General features: G+C 36.7%; 1 protein-coding gene across 3 annotated transcripts in view; it reads right to left on the bottom strand.

The window, feature by feature from the left end:
- Nucleotides 1-14,782, bottom strand: part of Rfx6 (regulatory factor X6) — a 52,805-nt gene that overhangs the window by 2,980 nt on the left and 35,043 nt on the right. For 2 of the 3 annotated variants that reach the window (XM_021174814.1, XM_021174817.1), the window contains 9 exons: nt 13,968-14,017; nt 11,394-11,553; nt 9,227-9,371; nt 7,380-7,489; nt 5,824-5,941; nt 4,307-4,429; nt 3,492-3,698; nt 1,632-2,144; nt 628-840 (listed from right to left, as the gene is read on the bottom strand). In XM_021174814.1, coding sequence (XP_021030473.1) covers nt 628-840; nt 1,632-2,144; nt 3,492-3,698; nt 4,307-4,429; nt 5,824-5,941; nt 7,380-7,489; nt 9,227-9,371; nt 11,394-11,553; nt 13,968-14,017 — 1,639 coding nt within the window. Of the gene's footprint in view, nt 1-627; nt 841-1,631; nt 2,145-3,491; nt 3,699-4,306; nt 4,430-5,823; nt 5,942-7,379; nt 7,490-9,226; nt 9,372-11,393; nt 11,566-13,967; nt 14,018-14,782 lie in introns of all 3 variants that reach the window. The other variant, XM_021174816.1, reaches the window with a different exon arrangement.

Raw genomic sequence — 14,782 nt, 5'->3', positions numbered from 1 at the left:
ACTAGGCAGTGGATCTAGCACCTTCATAGATGAGGCTAAGATTGGAAGAAGCAGCTAGAAGATGTCATGGTAGGCACACTGATTTGCTCATGTTGACTTGAATTGTATGTTATATATAACAATAAAAAAACAGCAACAGTTTCTGCAAGGATATTCAATCTAATTTAACAAGAGACTGAGAAAATACTGCCTGCCATCATTACAGGATTTTTGTTTACTACTGTAAACACTCAGAGTGGTATGGGGTGCTAATGGTGATGATGGGGTCCAAAGATCACTTTTGACACTTCCTAGTGAGTCCAATGATGGTCATAAGAAAATGAGGAAAATGTATCATTTTTTCTCATATAGTTCACTATCATTTCAAATGCCTTTGACAAGCTGTAATAAAAATTTCATACATAGTAAATATAAGTTATTATTTCTGGATGAGATAACAGATCTTAAAGAATCATTTCAAAAAATGAGAAGTGAAAATTTATTCCTTACTCAAACACAAAAACATAACATAAAATAATGATAAGTTACCTTATGCATGCCTATTTCATTGAACATCCCCTCACCCCCTGCCAGGTCATTCTGCATAGCTAAAGTTCATCACTTCTTATGACTATGAAAACAATTTACCTACTACAGTAGTACGACATGCAACAGAAGATGATGTGTCTGCATAAAACGAGTTGTTCTGCTTCCGGCTGCTGTCATCTAAAATGTTAAGTGGATCATGGATATCACTGTAGGGAGGCAGGGAGCGCACACTGCTGATGACTGAAACATGTTGGTTCACCATCGATCCAAGCCTATGTGCCTCTGAGTAGTTTATATTGTTTCCATAGTATCCTAGAATGGAACAGATTGAGAATATTCTATTTGCTTTCTACTGAATTACCCGAGGAAAGGCAAAAGAAACAACATAGCTGGGTATAGCCCTAAAAATATCAAATAGTATGATTTCTATTAGCTTGAGACTTGAATTTATGCTTTAGTATATAGTAATGTTTACTATGACAGTTTTTAGTGAAAAGGTAACTGGTATATTATTCATTTTGAAACTGACTCTTCATTTTCCATATTTTCCATATCTAAATTTATAAAGCATATCTATGAAGATACAAGTGCAGCTAGTTCTTTAAATCATAATACTTCTCAAATGAAATTTCTACTTACAGAATCATGTTCATGAAGAAACACAGGCCTACACTTATGAGAAAGTATTTTTAAAAGTTTAATAAATCCAACAGACTTTCAATCTCAACTTCAGGGTTTTTGATTTTTTTTTAAATAAGTAGATAATATTGGTTTTAGAGTCAGTCTTTAAAATATACTGTTAATTCTCTGGAAGACATAATCTCCATTGAAAATATTTTCAAAGGACAGAATATTCTTTTTTTTTAATGTATCTCACATAAGGTTTGACTTTTTAAAAATCATGTATAAAAGAATTTTTATAAAGCCACAAGAATTAAGGAATATGTTTGGGTGTGGCAGAGACACTCTAAAAGCAGCTAAGATTCTGTGATTTTTATGTTTTTACTGAATATTATGATGCTCAGCAGAGGTGAAACTCAATGTCAGATTTAGCTTTGTTGCCTTCTCAAAGGCCCAAAAAATGTCTTTAAAAAGTTACATACCATTGGGAGAATTAGAAGGCAATGTTGATCCTTGGCAGCTGCCAGCTCCTGCATTACTAAGGAAATTGAAGCTTCCTGTGTTCAAAAACTGCATGCTGTGTGACTCTTGTGTGTGTGTGGATGGTCCATAACTGGAAGGTGGCCTAGAATTATATGGAGACCCAGCACAACTGCCACCAAAGAAGTCTCTAGAAAGTTGCTGTTCAGTCCAGGCCATGCACCGCCCATGCTCTGCACGGTGAGCATAGAGGCTTGATGCAGGGTGAGACTGCGCCCTAAACATAGTCTGATAGTTAGAGTTGGTCCCATAAAAGTCGTGGTTGGCTGGAGAGAGCGTAGGATAAATTGGTTCTGCATATGTTGAGCAGTGTGTTGGAGCTGAGAGAACTGTGCCCACGCTCGGGGGTCTGCTCGCCATTGGCCCTTGGTTAATAACACTTCCTCTGCTTGCTATGGCTGGAGAAATCGGTGGTGTCATCAGATGGCCAGTACTTTGTGAAAGCTCTATTTGACCTGGAAAAAAGAGTGAGACCATTCTATTTGTAGTATAATATGTAGATGAGATCATGTCTTTAAAAGTATTCAAATGGTTTATTAATGGACCCTTGGTTCCAAATTAGTAGTGCCTCCCTTCTCTAAATAACTGGAGAATATGTATGCACGCAAATTCACAGTCATAGAATCAGAGATTAGGGGAGATTCTGGGGGATCGGGAGGAGTCGGGAGGAGCTGGGCGTGTAAAGAAAGGGAAGAACATGATAAAAATATATTGTACAAAAATATTTTAATTAAAAAATAACTCTCAAATAGGAAGGGAAATACAGTGTGATACCCACACTGTACCATAACAAAACCCAAAATAAATGAATAATGATTTGACCTTCAGTAATAGAAAAACTAACATCACAATGCCCACGATTTACAGTCAGCTGAACACAGCACACAAACACCACTGGTGAGCAAAGATTCATTAACATCTTCCACTCCCTGAGCCTGTGGCTTTCAATTGATACAGTTAAGCCACAGCATCATAAATCCCTCTTGTTTCAACATTCTGTGTGCCCAATAAATTAATCTATAAAATGGGACTTAGGTAACAGTCAATACTATATTTAAAATAAACTCTGATACTTCAATCAAGTCACTGAAAATTTATTTTGCTGCAAAGCACAAAATTACTGCATCATTGTCCTAAAGTGGCTGGAGGAGAAATCTCACTGAAGCCAAAATCAAATAAGCAATCCTATTCTAGAATTTCTTTTTTGTTATTTTGTTTGAATTAGTGTTTCATCTGCATGTGCATCTGTCTACCACATGCATGCCTGATGCTTGAGGAGGTGGTGAGCCTCCATGTGGGTGCTGAGAATCAAACCCAGGACCTTTGTAAGTGCTTGTAACCACTAAACCAATTCTACTCTCAGCAACACAGTTTTTAATGGCAGGGTTTTGCTATCCAAACCTAGCCTGGGTTGAACTCATGACCTTACCTCAGTCTCCTGATTGCTGGGCTTACAGATGTGTGCCACCATGCCTGGAAACCTGTTCACATTTTATCTTCAAAGTATCTTAGGGATTTTAATGCATATTTAAGTATGTTTTCTTCTATTAAATGAAGAAACCTAGTCATACTTGATAAGAATTACCATCCATGTGTGTGATATCTACATTTGTAAATGATATAAATATGAATGCTAATGGCAAAAGTCATAAGTATAAACCCATAAATTCAAAATGTTTTTTAATTGGCTAAAATATTATTCTCCATGTCATTCCTGGGAGTGTTGAGAGAAATGAAAGAATGGGTCTTCTGCAATGTGCTGGAAAGTCTGTTAAGGTGTTCTTTATTGATTCCCCACATACCTGGGAGTGGCATGTTATCAGTGTCCTCAGTTGAGAATGGGTGCAGAGCAGGGGGTATGGCTCCAGGCTGGCTGGAAGGCAGAGGGACATAGGATGTCTCCATGTGGCTTTCGTTCTTCACAGTGTCACTGGCAAGTGAGTTAGCCTTATTTCGGTTGGCCAGAAAGCAAGAGCTCGGGGAAGCTGTGAAGGCAGCTTTACTCGCGTCTGGAAAGATTATTTTAAAGTGATGCAGATGAGACGACATGATACTCCTTATTGATCAGCCCAAGCAAAAGACATTGTACATGGATTCTGGTTGAGTATTGAATCTGGAAACTCCTGCATAATATTTTCCATAGGAAACAGGCTTTGGTGGTTAGTGGTGGTGCTGGGTTTATTAGTTGAGTATTTGTGGATAGTATATTCTGAGGGGTACTGAACAATCCACTCTGGGCTAAACAATCTTCAGAATGCAGGCTTCTCACCAGAAATGGGCTAACCTCTTTTTCACTAAACTCCTGTTTTTCTACATGTGTTGCCTTGGATTACAATGATTGGTGGGGAGAGTATGGCAGACTTCTCTTTAACTTCATTGCAAGTCTCAGAAATTGAGAACCCAATTTGTGTAAATTTCCAGTTTCCATTGAGGAAGTTTCACTGCTGTGTGTAAATGGAGAGGAAAGGGCGCTCCCCATGAGTACTCAGATATGACACTAGTGATCCTGAGCATGGAGGAAAACTGAGAAGACTATGAACCTGCTTGTGTAGCTGCAGGTCCTTAAACTTAGACCTAAGCAAAGAGATGCGAAAAGCAAAATGGCCGTTTAAGTTACCCGAGTTCTTCATATACTTGTCCAATAAATTCTGTAGTTCCTGCTCTTTGTCATTATTAAATTGAGTCTCCATGGCCAGGAGAATGTACTCATCCAGAAGCATTCGGATCAGATGGAAAGAGCCTAGTGTATAAAAGAGGGGCATGTACAGGAGAAAAAAGGGGAAGGGGGGAAAAGGAAAAGGGAGAAACGTTATCTTTGTGACCATCTCACCGCACTTTACAAGGAACAACTGAAATAAACAAGTACGTGCTGGACTTTCAATGACCTGCTAAGACCAACATGCTTAACTTGGGTCTCTAATCTTTCTGTGTACCTCCTGCCCAGCTCCCTGTGTGCGCTGTCCTGCCGGCCCTTTGGCCACTAATTACATCAAAGGAAAAATCGGATGAAAGTGAGACAGCCTTTTTGCTTTAAGAGGGCACACCCGGAGCATGATAAGCTCTAACCAAGGGGGAATGAGCTTTCTTCTGCTCGATTCCTGTTTACTTTGTACTCAATAATTAGACGGTGGCCAATATTGTCTGAAAATTTTATCAAATAAGGTGTCTCTCCAGCCTGAACCATATTTGATTTAAAAATAAAAACAAATGAGTCATTTTCATGCAAAAGGTGGACTGGAAAGTCTAACCTTCTTTGAACTGTTCAGTGGGTTTCCTAACAAAAGTCTTTCTTCATGCTAAAGTTGGGCCTTGGTGCTCTGCATTTTAAGAAACTTGAAGTATAAGAAAAGCTCTTCTAATTATTAAATTAAATTATAAAAATTTTAAACTAAATTTAATAATTTATTTCCTGTTGACCTTTCAACCCATTATCAAACTTTAATTCCATCGAACCCTGAATGAACCTTTGGTTTACCCTAACTTGTTTAGTATTATAAAAAGTTCTTATAATGCAATTCGATGTTTGTAAGGTTCATAATTCAGAATTAGCAAGTTCAGAAAATTCAGGGCAAATTAGATATGCAATTTTTGAAAAAGTGAAGTTAGCCCAATTGTGGGCTAATTTCATTATGGGTTTAGAAATCAGGTAAGACAGTTCAGAAACTTAGGTGCCTGTGCCTTTCAAGTTACACATTGGTTCATCAAATGCAGCTATATGGGTACCTGGGAAAGGCATACATTGTGGCCATGCTACACCTAGAATAGTTTCCCAGGAGAATGTCTCAACTATTGTTTTTTATTTGCTTGTTTTATGCAGGAAATCTAGGCAAGCACTTCTATTCATTATTCATGTAAATTGTTTTTATTTGCATCATCTCTTCAAACACCTGTGCTTTATGTAAAGAACATTCCTCAGACTGGTTTAGGTAATGCCTCAATCAGAGAAACAGTGTTAGGAGTTAATACTACAGAGAGTCTGGGTCCCAAAGGTAGCTCCTAACTACCATTCTCAATGTGGTTGGTACTCAGATGTGTTTTGAGAAAAGAAAAGTAAGTAGCAAGCTGTTGAAAATGGAAGACTAGGGAGTGAGTGAAATCATTCAGAAATCAATCATTGTAAAACACACTGGATACCAAAACTTGATGCGTTGTTCAAGGTAAGATTATGCATCACTCGGGCACCAAAAAAGCTCCATTTGAGCAGAAAGTCTTGAGCCCTCTTCTTCAGAGATCTTCCATTTTGTTTGCTCATCTAAAAATAAAAGAACAAACTGAATCTGTGAACTCTGTCTTCTCACTGCACATGTGTCCTGTTCTGGTGACTATGTAGAGAAACTGTCTGACAAGAAGATAGATGGTGTGACTTCATACTTATTTCATCAAATAAAGTGATTTGTCCAGGGATATTTTCACTTCAGCCTGTGGTTGTGTTTGTTCTGTTTTGTCTTTTTAAAGGCACTGCATCTTTATTCTTTATAGCTTAGTTTCCAATTAGAATTAAACTATAAGTTGAAAAAATTTACAGGCTATTTTATCTTCTTTTTTAAAAAAAAATCAAAATGAAGCTTTAAGAAGGACAGACGGTGATGTATGACGTGAGGGTTGCACTTTTCTGTAAATGATTAACTGTCTTCCCTGGTCCTGAGCAAGCGTCTGTTTTCCTTCCAGAACAAAAAGTCCCCAGACTATAACCAGTTTCCTTGATATGGAGCAGCTTGAGCCAGCTAGTGAGGGACATATTTGTTCTCAATGCCTCTCTTCATGATGGATGACTTGAAGGTTAACTTAAAGAGTTGAAGAAACTAAATAGAAAATGTAAAATTGTGACCTTTCAGAATCAGAAATTCAAATGCACAAGACCACAGTTCCAGTCAGACTTAAGAAAATGTGCTTTTTTTTGAAAGACTCAAATATTTTCAGTTTGTAAGTTTATTTTTAACCTGAATGCTCTCATACAGGTATAACTTTAAACATTGATATAGGGAAAAAATAGCATCCATAGCTTTAGATTAAGAAAGAAACAGAACCAACTCCATATCTAGTTCTTTCAAACCAGTCATATCCCTAATTTTGATTTTTAGGTCATTCAATTTTATATGGTTTCAAAATCTTTACAAAGCATTTAAAATTTTTAAATTAACATACATGCTATTAAATATCATTATGGCGTTGTTAAACAAAGTGTATTTTAACAGATGTTTCTTTCCTTTCCTATTGCTACATTCATGTTCTGCATAAACCACCAGAGTCTCTTACCTCTTTTTCTAACTTGTCTTTTTTCCCACCCCATCCTTTCTCATCACCTGTTTTCACCCATTTCTTAGCTTCGTTTCTTGGCCGTATGGACAGTTATACTGTGATGCATATGCATTTTCAAGCCCAGGACCATGTATGAGGAAGAACTTGTGGGATTGCTTTTTTGAGTTTGGATCACCTCACTTAATTTTTCAACAAATTTCATTTTTCTTTATAGGTGGAAAAACATTCCACACTGTATATGTACCACATTTTCCCTGCCTTTTTGACTGTTGATAGCCATCTAGGTCAGCCCCATTTTCATGTTATCACAAATATGCAAAACATGGTTTAAAAATACACTGTTTGGATGTTTTCCATACCCATCAAAAGATTACAGCCAGGTTAGCATTTTTTTCTCTTAAAAATATTTTCTGTATTATTCATAAAAATACCTTAATAACTCTTTGTTCTACCACAGTATCCAACCATTCAATAAATGCCTCCACTGTAGCATTCTTCTTAAGGAGATCCTTCAGTTCTTGGAACACAGTAATAGAGTCATCTACCATGTCAAAAACAAGAGGAAGGGGAGGGAGAGGAGGAGGAAAAAGAGTGGGAGGAGGGGAAGGAGAGGGAGAAGGAGGAGGAAAAGAAAGAGGGAGAAAAGCAGATAAGGAGGAAGAGGGGAGGAAGAAGAAGGGGTAGAGAGAGAACAAACAATAGTTGGGAAGAGGAAGTGTATCAGTGGGATTGGGAGAGAGAAGAGTGGTAATTAAAGGTAAATATGATCAACATACATGATATACATATGTGAAAATCTCATGGTAAAACTTATTATGAACAATTAGTAGTTGATAATTAAAAATTAAAATATGTTACAATTACTTTGAACCCAAGATATATCCTTGAACTATAAAACATTAGTAATTTTATGACATAAAGGTGAAATGGAGATGGATAGATGTGTGAAATGAGTAAATGTTTTATCCTGATAGTGGTAACAAAAATACTTAGTGTCATCAGCAGTGTATCTGTCTTGGGATATACTGATACTTTAAATATGTACATGTATACATGTCCTTGATGGGAATAAGTCATATTATGAATATTCCTTTTTAATTCAGTACTTTCATTTGATGAAAGTAACTCATTAGACGAGTCAAAAGCTAATGAATGGCCCAAATGAGGCTTTTTGATTTCCTGCTTTCTGAAAGACTCTTTATTTCTACAAATTTAGTCCAGCACTGAAGAACTGAGCTATTTACACAGATATCAACCTTAATAAAATTTAAGGGGACAGACTAGGATTATCATTGAAGAGTTTGAGGTCTTCTAAACCACAAGATGCAGCATAGCATTTCTCCCAACAGAAATGAGGCTTGATGCTGGACTCTAAGAATAAGCCATTGCTTGAGACATATTCTATAGACAGGGCAGTTATGTCTGGCAGACAGAAAGTGATGGGAAAATAGTCTGATGCTGCTACAACTTGGTATTGAGCACAGCTGCATAGTCACACACATGGGTTATGTTAATGGTCAAGTAGCCCAATACTGGATCAAATCTCTGCTTTTCATAGCATTATATCGACACATAATCTTTATATGTCTCATATGCTGTACAATGACAGGAGCATGGAACACATGCAAATGTGTTCATACGACATGTAAGAGTGGAGGACAATTCAGAAAACTCAAAGCCATTTGTATTGCTTCCAGGTTATTTTGGCTATTTCTAGACAGTGGAATAATTAGTTACTTTTCTTTTCTTCAACATTTCCCACAGTAAATATATCTTTTAAAAGAGAATATTTTTAATTAAAACTGTTTCTGTAAGAGTTTCTTCAACAGCTGTGATTTTGCTGTCAGAGACATTCAGTATCACCTAGAGCAGTGGTTCTCAACCTTTCTAATACTGTGGCCCTTTAATACAGTTCTTCATGTTGCCATGACCCCAACCATAAGATTATTTTCATTGCTATTTCATAGCTGCAATTTTGTTATTGATATGAATTGTAGTGTTAATATCTGATATTCAGGATATCTGATATGCAACCCTGTGAAAGGCTCATTGATCTTTCTCACTCCCAAAAGGGGTCACAACCTGCAGGTTGAGAACCTCTCTGATTGTCTAGAGACAATTTTGGTTGTCACAACTGGATAGAATGGTTTTCCTAGCACATAGGAATGTCACTGTTAAATATCCTACAATGCATGACATAACCTCCCAGTTTTGTTTCCTACTAAGAAGTCAGTAGTATCAAAGTTAGGGGACTCTAGTGTTAGCTAAGCAGACTCACGTTCACTGTAGATGTCAGATTCCGTGTCTGTGCTGTTGGATATGGTAAGAAGAGCCTGAGACCCAATACTATTTAAGTCAACCTTTTCAATATCAGATACCATGGCATTCACCACATGCTGGTCAAAGAGAGCTGGTCTGGCAATCTGCACATAGTCAGAAAAGATAATAAAATGTATCAATTATAGTCTACTTAGAAAAATGTTTAGCTTTCATAAAAATAGTTTCTTGAAGAAAAACAACCATAAATAACTTCTCTCTTGAGTGTGTCTGAGTGTAAATACACATTCATTTATGTATACCCATGTGTCTGTGTGGAGGTCCGTGGTCTGTATTGGATGTCTTCTTCAGCCTGTCTCCACACTATCTTTTGAGACAAAGTGTCTCACTGGACCTGGAACCCACGACTCAGCAAGTCTGGCTAGCCAGAAATCTCAGTCTCCCCCACACCAGCTGTGCAGCTGTAAGCTGCTGCCATGCCTGGCTTCTGTGTGGGTGCTGGTCCTCACGTTGCATGGGAAATATTTTATTGACTGAATTATCTCCTCTGTTCAAACTTCTTACTCATTTTAAGATAGCTGAAATACATGATTGTTTGGGAGACATATTTGAAATTTCTTTTTTGTTTGTTTTGTTTTGTTTTGGTATGGTTTGGTTTGGTTTGATTTGGTTTGGTTCGGTTTGGTTTGGTTTGGTTTTTCGAGACAGGGTTTCTCTGTGTAGCCCTGGCTGTCCTGGAACTCATTCTGTAGACCAGGCTGGCCTTGAACTCAGAAATCTGCCTGCCTCTGCCTCCCAAGTGCTGGGTTCAAGGCATGCACCACCACTGCCCAGCAGATTTGAAATTTCTTTTGAGGTTTAGAAAATGAAAATAATACTTTTGATCCATCATCACAAAGCAAGGGATATTAGAGTATTAATTGAAAAATAACAGTTTAAAAGCTGGGGTGATGGTGGCCTGTGCCTTTAATCTCAGTACTCAGGAGGCAGATCAAGGCTAGTCTGGTCTATGAAGCAAGTTCTAGGACAGCCAGGGCTTCTCTGTTTCTGTCTCTGTCTCTGTCTCTCTGTCTCTCTCAAACCAAACCAAACCAAACAAACATAAAAGAAAAAGAAAAAGAAAAAGAAAAAGAAAAAGAAAAAGAAAAAGAAAAAGAAAAAGAAAAAGAAAAAGAAAAAGAAAAAGAAAAAGAAAGGAAGAGGAGAGGAGAGGAGAGGAGNGGAGAGGAGAGGAGAGAAAAATAACATTTAAAATGTTACATTTTTTTCTGGATGTATGACTATGTTTTGCTGTTGTTGTTTTGTTTTGTTGGTTTTGATATTATTCAGGATACTGAATACCTTTCTAAAGCCAACAGTTATAGCACAGTAATAACTGTGCTATTCCTGTCTATGAATTAGTTTGCTACTCCCTGTCTGGCAGTGACTGTCAGTAGCAGTTTAAAGTGAGAAGGCATAGAGGTTTTATAACATTAAATATCACACAGACAGGCTAGAGAGGTAGCTTGGAAGGTAAGAGCACATACTGCTGTTCCAGGGCATCTGAGTCTAACCCCCAGTGCCTAATGTCAATCAGTTTACAATCCCCTGTAACTCCATCTCCAAGAGTATCCAATGCCTATGACCTCTTACAGGTGCCTGCACTCATGTGCACATACTCCCACACAGATGAGAACACATATACCCATATTTAAAAGATAAATCTAACATAGGAATCACACAATCTTACTACTTACAACTTTAAACTTGTACCAGTCGGTATATTTCTTTTGAGATCACAGTAAGAGTATATATATATATATATATATATATATATATATATATATATATATAAATTTTCAAAAGAAATTTGAATCACAGAAACTTTGCAAGACTGATGTAGAATTCCAGAATTCTCTCCATCCAGCTTCTTATCACACTATGCATCATATTATCCATATCAAGTCCATTTCCAAAACCAGGACATTAATGTTTGTACTGTGTAGTTAGCTAAGATGTAGACATACAGAAAGAATTCTGTATCTATGTGTCCTTTCAGGTCTAGCATTTCACTAGGTTACACATTACATTTTGATGTTGTGTACTTACTTTCCTTCAAATTGTGAAAAATCCTTAATCAGAAGAGTCCTTTTGATTTGTGTGACTTATATTCTCAGCTAACCCCATACCTGAGCAAGATGTAAGAAAGATGTCTGTCGCTTCAGAGAAGATACAAATCTTCGCAAAATGGGGATTTTCTTATCAATGAGGGCTTCTGGCAAGTTTTCCAAGGATGAAACAACCCACTGTTCCCAATTTTTAGCAAAATTTCTTATATCTGCTAACAAGCTGCAAAGAAAACTCTGGGGTTAGGTGCTACATCAGTCAAAAATATACTGAACATGCATTTTTCAATAGAGGGGTCCTACTCATCTATGCTTCCAAAAGCATGAGTTTGAAACCAAAACAGAATCAACTTGGGGCTGCTATCACAGTCATTTTTTTGTTTTGTTTTGGTTTGTTTTTTTCATGACAGGGTTTTTCTGTATAGCCCTGGCTGTCCTGGAACTCACTTTGTAGACCAGGCTGACCTCGAACTCAGAAATCCTCCTGCCTCTGCCTCCCAAGTGTTGGGATTAAAGGCGTGTGCCACCACCACCCAGCTTGCTATCATGATCTTAAACTAAATATTCAAGTTCCTAAAACTCCAGTGTCTCTAGACAGGACTGAGAACAGTATCTGGTGATTTGATTATTTTGAGAATAATAACAAATAACTTATGGAAAATGCCCTGGTTTGAGCCTAGCACAAAGGTAGCAACACATAAGTACCATATTATGATTCATAACTCAATTAATTTCTGTGAAATACATTTCTTGGAAAGTATGTCAGCTTTGTGCTCCACATTTTGACTCCTTAGATGATATCACACTGGCAATATAATATATTATGTTTAGTATCAGTTTTATTAATATATTCTTATCTAAATTTTAGTCAACAGATGACCAAAACCCTATGATTTAGAGTTAACTTAGAAAGTTGCCAACTGTGGCAGAGTGTGTATAAAAACATATACGTGTTTAAAATTCTAAACCTTTATATTTGTTTCATAGCAGCAGTCTGAGTATGATCACTGTGGTTTGTCTGTGGGTAGTGGCAATAAGACTTAGGGAAAAGACTAAGCCAAGCCCCAGGTCAAACTCTGGGGTTTAGCTGGCTCTGGGAGATTAAATGAGTTTCTCTCGACTTGCAGGTTCCCTGCTTTGTAATTTTGGAATTATAACATCTGCTTTTTTTAATTTTTTTTGTAGTTCTACTTAAAGTTATTGACAATGTAACATAAATGGAAGGAAGAAACTGAAAAAAATATTCAATTGAATTATTCTAAATTTTAATGGAATGAATTTGATAAATGCTACCTTTGAAAAAGACTAAACTGAATTTATGTAAGTTTTGAGCATAAATAAATGCTCAAGCCTACAATGGTTGAAGCTTTAAAAACCATAATCATATCAGATGTATAAAGTATAGACAAAAATGATGAGGTAACAGGATCCTTATATGTTTCTGTGATGATTCCTGAAGGGAACACCACACATTCAAGGGGATGGATGCTGTGTAACATCTACTCTTGAAAAATATTTCAGAATTTATTTATCATTCAGTGAAAAAGAGTTGATTAACTAAAGTATAGTATCCTTTGAATGCTGGAAGGTTTGCTGTCTCGTAAACAGAAAGTACACAGTCAAACTTACTGATGTGAGAATGTTCTTGGAAGAAGCACTATGTTAATATTATGATTTTAGTGTTTCAATTTTGCATAGTCACATGTTCTGAAAAAATATGATTTAATTCTTCTCAGCTGTTATTACTATCTTAAGTGGTCACATGACCGCCTCCTGGCTACTAAATTAGTATAGCTATTTGACTGTGACTGAATTATCATATATAAGTAATTGCAAATAGAGATTGGATACACCATGGATAATTAGAAGATACTATTGACCAGACTAGGGCCAACTATTTTATATATATATATATATATATATATATATATATATATATATATATATATGAAAATAATCCCCCATAAAATTGTTTCAAAAGCAGATATTTTTATCAATCAATATGCATTGGAGCACTATGTCAAGGCATTATTGGTTTGTTGCCTCTGCTTAAAAAGAACTTACATTATTAGACTGTTTTCAAGAGAAATTTTTGGTCATTTCCCTCCAAAGTTCTATGTTTTCACCCTCGAGAAATGGCTGTGTGAAAAATCTTTCCATATATTTTAAATAAGTTATTTAAGATCTTTGTTCTTTGCTTAAAGGTCACAATTTCATTACACCACTTCCTGATTGTGAAAATAAGTTAATCATCGATGTGTAGTAATTAAGAATTTTCCAAATTTTTCCTTATAGAGGTCATTATTGTGCTTATTTTCCATTGGGTATCCTATGTATCCACCATCTAATGTCACTGAAGAATTTCTGAAGCCCATTGGTGGTTCATCATGCTTGGATACCAACTTATTTTACTTTGGCAATCCTTACACTGAAGGGACTTTAGGTTTTTATTTTATCCATTTTATTCACTGATGCTCAAATATGGAGACCAAGGCATACCCCTTCTACATATTTTTTTTAATAAAAATTGTATTTTTGATAAAAGGATGAGTTCCAAGACAATGGATTGCATTGACAGTGTATGAGGTGAACCATGCTTCTTATGAGGGGCTGTCCTGCTTTATTCACTGAACATACCTTTCAGGCATTTCTTGCATTGTTGCAGGAATGAGGACATCTGTAAGAACCTTAACCAAAGCAAAACAGGGTTAACATAAACCTTTAGAAATGATTGTGATTGGAATTCTGGGAGAACAGGCTTGTGTCTCATCATCCAGGCAGAACTAGAAACTAAACGAGGGCTTCAGTTTGCTAGGACAGCACTCTGCCCAATAAACTGCATCCCCAGCACCAAACATAATTATTTCTAATGCAAGGGACACTATTTGTCAATTCGTTTTACTTGTTACCCTCCTAGAGATTAACATGATTCCTTTCTGAATGTTAGCTTTTTTCCTCCAAACTGAGTGTGAGTTGTCTGTGAGCACTTGAGACAGTAAATCAACCACCCTAGTGTGAACTGCCCATTTTAATCACAAAGCTCTCTGTAAGTCGATGAAGACCTCACAGATGCTCAATTTACAGTTTTATTTGCTGTGTCCTCTGCTTCTCTCTGGCTCTATTATGAGGAAGAGAATTAAATGTACCTAGTGATACTTAGTATAAGGACATTGTTGCACTGGACTACATTTAAAAAAAAAAGTTTATGTGTGGAGTGGGCATGAAAGCTGTTTCTCAGAAGATCCGAGATGGTAGCCCCAGTGTTGCTGCTGTGATGGTGACAGCTATGTACCTGAGTCCAGATTTTCCCTGTGCCCACTCAGAACTAGCTCTCATCTCCTAATGACTGCTTTTTTAAGTGGTAAAAAAAATTACAGACAATCATGCTTAGGGCAAACTGAACCTTTGTAAATACTGACCTTTATTCAATTAAAGCAAAAACAAAACAAGGC

This window comes from Mus caroli, chromosome 10 (genome assembly GCF_900094665.2).
Source record: "Mus caroli chromosome 10, CAROLI_EIJ_v1.1, whole genome shotgun sequence".
NCBI classification, from domain to species: Eukaryota; Metazoa; Chordata; class Mammalia; order Rodentia; family Muridae; genus Mus; species Mus caroli.
The sequence above is the reverse complement of the archived record's forward strand: the minus strand, read 5'-3'. Positions and strand labels throughout refer to the sequence as shown.